The 10080-nt window shown below is 38.5% G+C and overlaps 1 protein-coding gene across 2 annotated transcripts; it reads left to right on the plus strand.

The window, feature by feature from the left end:
- Positions 1-1169: 1169 nt before the first annotated feature.
- Positions 1170-9920, plus strand: zbtb32 (zinc finger and BTB domain containing 32). 2 transcript variants are annotated; one of them, XM_037274439.1, is made up of 5 exons: positions 1170-1950; positions 3942-4850; positions 7984-8072; positions 8846-8995; positions 9130-9920. In XM_037274439.1, the coding sequence occupies exons 1-5, from the start codon at positions 1877-1879 to the stop codon at positions 9366-9368; spliced, it is 1461 nt and encodes a 486-aa protein (XP_037130334.1). In that variant the 5' UTR covers positions 1170-1876; the 3' UTR covers positions 9369-9920. The 2 variants fall into 2 exon arrangements, with proteins under 2 accessions (XP_037130334.1, XP_037130335.1); XM_037274440.1 differs by having other exon boundaries at positions 1860-1950; positions 3953-4850.
- Positions 9921-10080: the final 160 nt, after the last annotated feature.

Below are 10080 nucleotides of genomic sequence, written 5' to 3' on the forward strand. Positions count from 1 at the left end.
GTCATTTTACGAAGCCACTTAAGAGGGTCATGTTGCGGGATGTGCAGGTAATCCCTTTTTGGGAGATGATGCAAAAACACACACATGCACGATGGAGCTGTGATGGTGTGTTTCACGAGGCGGGCTGTGTTACGCTCACAGTCTTTGTATAATTTGTACAGCTATGTTAGTGAATGTCCACAGTTTAATGATACTACTGAAACCATAGATGAGAATAAGCTTGCCTGATTTTATTTGGATCGCAAAAAAAAAAAACACCACTGAAGGTTCCCTACCAGCATTTAGCAAACGTAGTAAGGTATGTAATACCGTAGTTACTCCCCCCCTCCTCCCCCAATCACATTTATACATGTTGTCCTCAGTTCAATTCTCCCCCCCGCTGTGAAATATTAAAAATGTCATTTAATTGCTGCGTTATTGCTTTTTACAAAGCTGTGTTTTGGATGTAATTATATTGTATTTTTTATTTATATTGGACGTAATAATCAGTTGGGTCATGCTTTTCACGTGTCATTTTAGAAGCTTGTATAGTAAAACAATGACATGTTTAAGATAAATGTGAATTGTAGTCAGGTGTACGCAGCCTCATTGACAGTGACAGTGTGGCACTAAGCACAATCCAAGCAAATTGCTCTGTATGCGCTGGGGATGGCTGTTTGACTACATTTCCAATGAATGAATTATTTATTATTGGTGGAATTTTCCCTAAATACAAATGTTCTTAATAATGCCCGCCCCCCCCTGATATTCTTCTTGGATATAGCTTAATTTTGCATTACTGTTGCTGGGTTTTTTTTTTTTTTTTTTAGACAACAAACTGGTAGATTTTAAATCGAAAAAGGCCTCTGCTGGTGATAGCTGAGTTGCGCGCTCCATTTTGCTCCAAGTGGCAAAATAAAAATCATCAATCAATTCCAAACAAAGGATCGATTATTGTACTCATCCCTGGCTTGTGCAGAGTAAAATGCAACACCGGTTCTGTATCACCACTACGATCCTCTAACCAAAGCCAATGCACCAAGAAGCAGATACTCTAATTTGACAAAAAAGTGTTCTTTGTTGTGTAAATGTACTTGCAAGCAATCGGAGGCTGTAAAAAAACAAAAAACAAAAAAAAAACACATACCAAGCTGATTAATAGTGTAATAAAACTGAATGACCCATAAACTATTGTGTTCCTATTTTTTTTTTTTTTTTTTTTTTTTTTTAAATCAGACACAATATGTTTAGGAAACATCACACAATTAAGTTTGTTCGTCAGGAGATTGAAAAGCGCCATTTAAAGTAAGTGAAGCCTTGACACCGATGCTCAGGCACCAAGTGAGTGGGTGGTTGGCCTCACACACATTTCCTTCAGAAATTACAAAGAAGTGAACAAGTGTCACAAACACCGCATAGGTTCCCTTCATCTAGACCACAACTATGACAGCGAGTTGTATTCATGTGAAAAAAGATTGTGTGGGCCATACAGTGACACTTTACCAGTCTAGCCTCCGGCAACATTCATCAGACTTGTGGTTCCTCAGAAATCCACAGCTCACATACGTCCACTGTGGTAAAGTGACTCATATTTACCAAGACGTGTGCTTCTTTAGTTCCCTAAAGCTTTGATTCATTCAAAAAAAAAGCTCTAATTGGTTGTTTTTCGTCGGGCGCTGTGTTTCTAGAAGTACAGGATGGGGCCAGAGAGGGAAGAATTTTTTTTTCAAATTTCTTCTCTCACTACTTTCAGATCAAACTGCCAAGTTTAACAAACATGATTTTTTTTTTTTGGGTCAGATGATAGATTAGCTGGTAAAAACAAGGTAGCAATGAATGCACCAATGAGGGAGAGACGAAGGGGAGGGACTTCAAGAACGGAGAGGAAACTCTCTAAATGACAAGTTATCATTGCCATGATGAAAGACAGTCCATCATCCACCTGGGAGAATACTCACTAATATATACCAAGTAAGTGTCTCAACCTTAACCTTTCTGTACACACACTGGTTTGATGAGCGATCATCATCTTCATGTCCAGTCAATGGATGGATGCTCCCACAGGTCACAACATTAGGTACAACTGCACAGTCTAATGATATCTAAGGGACTGGAGCCACTGTTTTGTTAGAAAAGGCCAAATATTAAAAACAGCGTGATGCACGGCAAATTGGAACCCTAATAATTCAAACAGATACTTCTCCGATAGAGTCGAGGATCATCCATTTTTGAAAAATTATTATTAGACTCTATTTAGACTGTGCCAGCAAAGCATGGCGCACTTTGCAGCTAAAGTCTTTAAATACTGTAAGTGTCATCTAGAGAGCAATGTCGGCAGAATCGCAGAAGAATGTACAGTTGTGGTTGTATGTTATTTCCTGCGGCAGAATGATATAACCGACATTTCGAGTAAAGGGGAAGAAAACTGAATTGGGGGCTAAGGCTAACAGTGATTTGACCCTAACAATAAGTCATTGTCATTGGACCTAAAGTTCTGGAAAAAAAAAAAAAAACATTGGAGGGCACATGTATCAAATTTGAAGATGAGTTAGTGTTGGAATAATTTTTACAAAGCTACTGTACCAAAGAAAAAGACAGTTTGGGAAATGTTGATGATTTTTACTAAATAAATTGTCATTATCAGCAACCCAAATGAGGATAATGGATGGATGGATGGATGGATGATATCATTTATAGAATGAGATAAAAAATTATTTTACTTACTTTGCAGTGCAAAGTTTGCACAGAACATAAAATAGAAATTAACTTGCTGTATCTGGCGTCTTCAAAAATGACCAACAGCAAATTTTAATTTGACATGTCATTGGGTGTCCCTCTGTGTATTTTTAAACAAGGAAAATGTCATAATTGTTTTTCCTAGTATCAGTTTTTTTTTTTTAATATTTTTTAATCTGTTTTTAAATTTGGCCGATAAAAGCTTGCTCAACACGGATTTTGCCATGCGTTGTAATTTATAACAATGACGTTTCAAAGAAATCATCCACCTGTTTCTAAAACTAACCTTTAATTTAGAAATATTAATTAAATAAATGTAATTTAATAAATAAATGTAATTGTATAAATATTAATATTATGATGCTTATCATTGTTGCTATTGTGCTATAATTATGATGATTATTATCATATATAAAATCTGGCTTATTATTAGCGTTATTATTAAAAGCTGATGAGCAAGCCGATATGTAGAAATTTAGTCAAACGAATACGAACAGACAAACTGCAGGAGAGATTTTTAAAAACCGTGCATACTCAAGAAATAACAGTATGGTGACATTTGAATGTCATTTACGTTTACTTCACATCTGTGAAACTGGGTTGCTTATAGAAAGAGTGGCCCATCACACGCTGCATCTTCGTATAAGTTCATTTGGCTCACAGCCAATGGATGATACAGTATTGTGAGGTTTCTTTAAATACATGAACATTAAATTATCATTGAAGTCCAGTTCTAACTTGAATTTGACGTACGTGCCCTCCAAATGTTGTTAATTGTTCGTTATGATGTTTAGTCACCGTTTCAAACATTTTGAAGATACTTTTGTGGCTTTGCAGCCTGCACGACTCTCTCACAAGACACAAGTCTAGTTGCGGACACAAACGTGATATCAGATATGACTACCAGTAAGACAAGTGCACATGGCAAGCCTGTTGTGATACCACGAAGTCAAAAAAAAAAAAAAGGAAAAAAATGAAGGTTGGTTTAGATTTGAATGGGATAAGTCTTATCAAAGAACCCATATTTGGTCATGTATTTTCCGAGAATTATATTTTATATATTATATTATTTATTTTATATATATATACAATTATATTACAAAATATATAAATATATTATATGAATATATAAATATATTATTGATAATATATATATATATATATGCACGCTGAAAATATTAATCTCAACACAATTTTCTGTTCCTTTGTGTTTACACACTGCTCAGAATATTACAAGTGACTTCAGCAATGATTCGACTCCACAATACTCAGTACTTTCATTTCCTGCATCGGGCCAACGCTTTACGCCGCTCAGGTTCAATGTGTGACGCCCTCATCTCAGTGAAGAACCAAACTTTTCGGGCTCATCGCCTGGTTCTGGCCTGTGTTAGCAGGCCACTCGAACAGAAATTCACCCATGCGGAGGCAAACCAAGAGGTCCACTGTACACTGGATGATCTCTCACCGAGAACCTTCCAGCAGGTCCTGGACTTTGCCTACATGCAGAGTGTGGAGGTGTCAGAAGATGACCTGCAGCAGCTACTTCTAGCCGCTCAGTTTCTAGAAATGCAATCACTGGAGGAGCAGTGTCAATGCCACTTGGACACATTCAGAACCAAACAGGTGGGACAAAGGCTTGAAGTAACCAGTGGGAGTGATGACGAGGAGGAGCTCAATAAACAGACCGATGAAGAGGAGAAACTCAAAGAATCTCCTTTGATTAAAAACAATATCATGGAAAAGACAGAAACAGAAGAGCCAAGAAAAAAGTCCAGATTGACAACTTTCAGTAGAGACAGTGTCATCACCAGCTCAGTCTCCAACTTGTCCTCCTCTGCTTGGACCATCCCAAGCCACATGTGGAGCTCCGCGAGGAGCCTGAGACGCATAGCCGAGAATTACTCCACCTTCATAGCGGCTCACCCCCGTCAGCCCCCTGCAATACTTGCCTTGCCCGCACCCCAAATCTTCCCTCTGCAAGGACCCCATTTCCAGGTCCCCGCTCAGCATTCTGTCGTAACAGGCTTGCATTATGGACAACATCTTTACTCCCCCACCACTGAGAACATCAAGGCGGGCTTGCAGGTGACAAGAATAAAGGCCAGACAGAGGACAGACAAAATCACTGAGATCAGGTAAGTCAGCACTATTGTAGTAATAGCAGTACTGCATACAGCACATTACTTTATAATTTAATTCAATATATATACATAATATAAAAATATTATATATAACATGTATCATCTAGATGTGTGTGTCGGGTGTGTGTGTGTGTGTGTGTGTGCGTGTGTATAGAGCATGATACCCAGTAATGTTATACAGTATATATTTTACATGATCATAATTATGACCGCAACATTCTACTAATTTAATACATTCTAATAATATATTACATTGCATTCTAAAATATTTAATTATATATATATATAACAAATTAGAGTGTGTGATTAACAATTATGCCAAGGAAATGTGTGAATAAATTGGAGTAGATTATTTATATACCGTATTTTCCGCCCTAAAAGGCGCACCTAAAAACCTAAAATTTTCTGAAAAGCCGACAGTGCGCCTTATAGGCCAGTGCGCCTTATATATGGATCAACTGATGAATTTGTTGATCCATACTGGTTGTACACAGTGCTCTGCCAAAATGTTTCAGTACGTTTTAGTACGACTAGTAAATTACAAGGTCGCATCGCTTCCCAGCATTACGGCAACTGTAGTCAGGGGGCGTCACCGAATAGCTGTTGTACCCGCGAGGCTATTTCATGTCAAAATAGGCTGCTCTGTTAATGTTTCGAGTAAATCTACGGATCGATATGGAAGGGAAACATAGGTAAGTAGTACCAATGCGTTAGATCGAACTTTAGTCAGTTCCGATCATTTTATAGGAGATCGTTTGAGAAACGCGATTGTTTACACTTTGCTGAGGCTCATGGGAGATTGCGAGCTGAGGCTCGTGAGACTTTGCGGATGGCTAATGCTATTGCGATAGCTGCTATACGTACCAGGCTATTTCATGTCAAAATAGGCTGCTCTGTTAATGTTTCGAGTAAATCTACGGATCGATATGGAAGGGAAACATAGGTAAGTAGTACCAATGCGTTAGATCGAACTTTAGTCAGTTCCGATCATTTTATAGGAGATCGTTTGAGAAACGCGATTGTTTACACTTCGCTGAGGCTCATGGGAGATTGCGAGCTGAGGCTCGTGAGACTTTGCGGATGGCTAATGCTATTGCGATAGCTGCTATACGTACCAGGCTATTTCATGTCAAAATAGGCTGCTCTGTTAATGTTTCGAGTAAATCTACGGATCGATATGGAAGGGAAACATAGGTAAGTAGTACCAATGCGTTAGATCGAACTTTAGTCAGTTCCGATCATTTTATAGGAGATTGTTTGAGAAACGCGATTGTTTACACTTTGCTGAGGCTCATGGGAGATTGCGAGCTGAGGCTCGTGAGACTTTGCGGATGGCTAATGCTATTGCGATAGCTGCTATACGTACCAGGCTATTTCATGTCAAAATAGGCTGCTCTGTTAATGTTTCGAGTAAATCTACGGATCGATATGGAAGGGAAACATAGCTAAGTAGTACCAATGCGTTAGATCGAACTTTAGTCAGTTCCGATCATTTTATAGGAGATTGTTTGAGAAACGCGATTGTTTACACTTTGCTGAGGCTCATGGGAGATTGCGAGCTGAGGCTCGTGAGACTTTGCGGATGGCTAATGCTATTGCGATAGCTGCTATACGTACCAGGCTATTTCATGTCAAAATAGGCTGCTCTGTTAATGTTTCGAGTAAATCTACGGATCGATATGGAAGGGAAACATAGCTAAGTAGTACCAATGCGTTAGATCGAACTTTAGTCAGTTCCGATCATTTTATAGGAGATCGTTTGAGAAACGCGATTGTTTACAGAGGGCTCGTTGGTTATTGGCTAGTGGATGCATACCGCAACCCTAGTCAACCTCAGTTTGATGCAGTATAGCTTCTATTTTATGCGCCTTATAAGCCGGTGCGCCTTATATATGGACAAAGTTTTAAAATGGGCCGTTCATTGAAGGTGCGCCTTATAACCCGGTGCGCCTTTTAGGGCGGAAAATACGGTAGTTGAAAAAATTGACATTTCTTGACATGTCCATTCCTCAATGTCTTTTTGCCTGAAACGTTATTAATCATAAGTCTCTTTTTCCGTGGGTTGTGCTAGTGTTACATTATTTCCCCTAATTAACTTTCAGAGCGTTACTATTAGAGTGAAAAAAGGACTAAACAAAACTATTCTACAGATATCAATAATGTAGTTTTTTTTCCCTAATGTCTCTAAACCAACTGAACATTCTTAATTCATTTGTTTTCAATTAATGTGTGCAGCCTGTCCGATCACAATGTGTGTGTGTTGGGGATTTCCCCACATTTCTCCCCACCTTTGCACAAATCAAAATTTTCCACCCACCGAAACCTTGTTGCGTGGCAAAAGGCAGCAATTTTTTTACACTCTGTGAAAGGGTTTTTGATCTTTGTGGAAAAAAACAACTTTTAACTGTGTTTCATTGAATGATCCTCTTTCTCCCCCTCCGATGCAACATAACACTTAAAACCACCTTCCAGGCTGAAAGCTGCAGTTGAGGCTACAGGAAGTCATACACACAAAGGCCACTATATTAGGTACACCTTCAGCGAGCCGCGTTACACTTTATAATCATCGGCCATTTTATAACCACAATAATAAACATATTGTTGCATTCTCTGTGTACTATATTTTAAAAAATATTGTATAATGTATCTCAAGGCTGATTTTATTTATTTAGTTCATGGCTTTCACGAGCTCAAAATGACAAATTTGTACCCATATTTTTTTTTCCACCAAAATTTTGCACAATAATTATTGTACTATATCAAGAGAAATTATGCTGTGAGTTTTTTTTGGTTAGCACATCAGTTTTAAATATGTGATGTACAAATCTTGGCCCTAGTCCGTCTATCTGCGTGCATGGAGTTTTCCGGTAAAGTCAATTTAAGGCTCCAAATTATCCAGAGAGAGTATGAATGGTTATTGATCAGCCTGGCATTATAACAGGGGTGTGTAGACTTTTTATATTTTCTATAGTTGTAACTACTGTGCCCTTCCTATTCATTGCATATAGTACTGCTAGTAAACAAGAGTAGCACGGTTATTGGTTCAATGTCAGATAGCGTGTGATAAAATCGAACTCCTTAGTATTATTTTTAAAGTCTTAAAATAAACAACTCATTTTCTCCATAGCCGCTCAGTCGTGCACAAAACCAACACGGCTGAAGATTGCAAGCACTGCAACTCATGTCTGCGATGTGATCCGGCCTCCTTGACATCAGGTAACACACAATACACACTAATGTACAATACACAACAGCACAGGTCAGCAGTGACTTCAAGTCGATGCGAAAGATAATATCACACTTTTACAAAAGCAACACTTGACATGACCTAACATTGAGATAGGCAGTGGAAAATAACGAAGGGAGTTGTGGTTTAGCAAGCTCAGTGCAGCATGTGGTTTACTAGAAACAGCAGTGCTGCGGTACAGTATGTCCTGCACACGTGTGGTGTGTGCACAAAAACAACATCACACACGATCACGCACGAAACATTGTTCAAATTTATCAGTGGCATAGCTGGATGATATACTTGGCCTCTATTTTTTGTATCAATTCATCATTTGTGGTTACAGCAAGCGTGTATTTGTAGAATTTGTTTTTTTTTTGTATCTCATATCTCTGCTAAATGGATCATCATGCTCTTGCTTCACAAGAGATAACTTCAAAAGTTACAAATGTCGATACAGTACATGGACGGATAACACTAACGCACTGCGACGGTATGCAAGTTATTTTAAACATTAAACATACTTTACATTGCAGGAGTCCTTAATATTAAAATTATTTGGGCAAAGTGAGTTGTGCCATCTAGAGATGAATAGTGGTATTACAACTTAAAGCCATAAAGTGAAACTATTGGCAGGACATAGAGATGCTAACTTAACCAAATTGTTTCACTTCGATCACTTCTACACTCAAACAATGGCAGGAAATTCTACGTACTGCGATGGCATGATGCTGACTCAAATCTTTCTTTTTCTGTTGAACAGGTGAGGCCTGTGCACGTTGTTGCGTCTTTGACTGTGAATCCCAATTTAATGGACAAAACTTGACAGGAGAGAGACCCTACCAGTGCCAACATTGTCCCAAGAAGTTTAGTCTCAAACACCAACTGGACACGCATCACCGAATTCACACAGGTAACAAAATACTGTATTATTGAATTATACTAATTGATGTGAAAAGGCCAGTGGATTAAAGTGATTAAAGGTCAGGATGAGTGGTGGTGAGGATAGGAAAGTAACACACCTCTTTTACGGCTTCCTCTCAAAAGGTGAGAAACCCTTCGAGTGTCGTCTGTGTGGTCAGCGCTCCCGGGACTTCTCAGCTATAATCAAGCACCTACGGACTCACGGCGGGGCGTCCCCTTATCGGTGCACACTATGCTTGGAGTTCTGCAGCAGTCTGGTGGCCATGCAGAGACATATCAAGAGCCACCCGGTGCATGATTTCCCCCCAGACTGGAGCATCAGGAGCACCTACCTGTACACGTCACACATCGCTCAACGCTGACATTTTCCAAGAGGACTCTTTTATATCTTCTTGCGACACCTGCTAATTAAGATGATTTCATCTGTGGTGACCTGTTAAAAGTTAAAGGCACATCCAGGTTTCATTTTCAAAATCAGCGGGTGAAAATTTGAGTAAGATTTCAATTTGCATGATTGTCGATAAAGTGTGTGGAAACAAAAAGGACGAGAAAATAAAGTGGTAAACTAACGTCGTTTCCTTCCAACAGATTTTATCAACGGTGAATCGTACTGACTTGTCTTTCTTCTTCTGCATTTTTCATCCTTTAAAGTTTGCCGAGCCCTGATATAGACATAAATACGACATATTTGTTGAAACATCTTGACATCTTTATTTAAACAAAATGATATAAATAAAAAAAGTGCATAGAAAAATTAAACAGGTTTAGAAATACGTATACAAATATTTACAAACTCAGGGTTTATTTGTACATGGTAACAAAGACAAATTTAAAGATCACAATTTTCCTCATTTTTGTCTTTAACACTTACTTTAAAATAACCCTACTATATATATATTTATATATTTTGTATATTTGTGTGTGTGTGAGTGTGGATTTGTCTTTATATATATATATATAACATAGCTTTCTGAACAGATGCTGGGCGTGATGGTCAGGAACCTTTTGTTTTTAGACACTTGATTACAATTTTGCAGCCTTCATTGCAAACGCGCTACACACACACACACACAC

The sequence above is a fragment of the Syngnathus acus genome, chromosome 16, assembly GCF_901709675.1.
Source record: "Syngnathus acus chromosome 16, fSynAcu1.2, whole genome shotgun sequence".
Classification (NCBI taxonomy): domain Eukaryota; kingdom Metazoa; phylum Chordata; class Actinopteri; order Syngnathiformes; family Syngnathidae; genus Syngnathus; species Syngnathus acus.

Excerpts from the sequence above, each read along its gene's own strand:
- zbtb32 (XM_037274439.1), top strand. The coding sequence starts at position 1,877 with ATGACAAGTTATCATTGCCATGATGAAAGACAGTCCATCATCCACCTG. Across the intron at positions 8,073-8,845 it reads TCCGGCCTCCTTGACATCAG|GTGAGGCCTGTGCACGTTGT; the intron begins GTAACACACAAT and ends TCTGTTGAACAG. Across the intron at positions 8,996-9,129 it reads GCATCACCGAATTCACACAG|GTGAGAAACCCTTCGAGTGT; the intron begins GTAACAAAATAC and ends TCCTCTCAAAAG.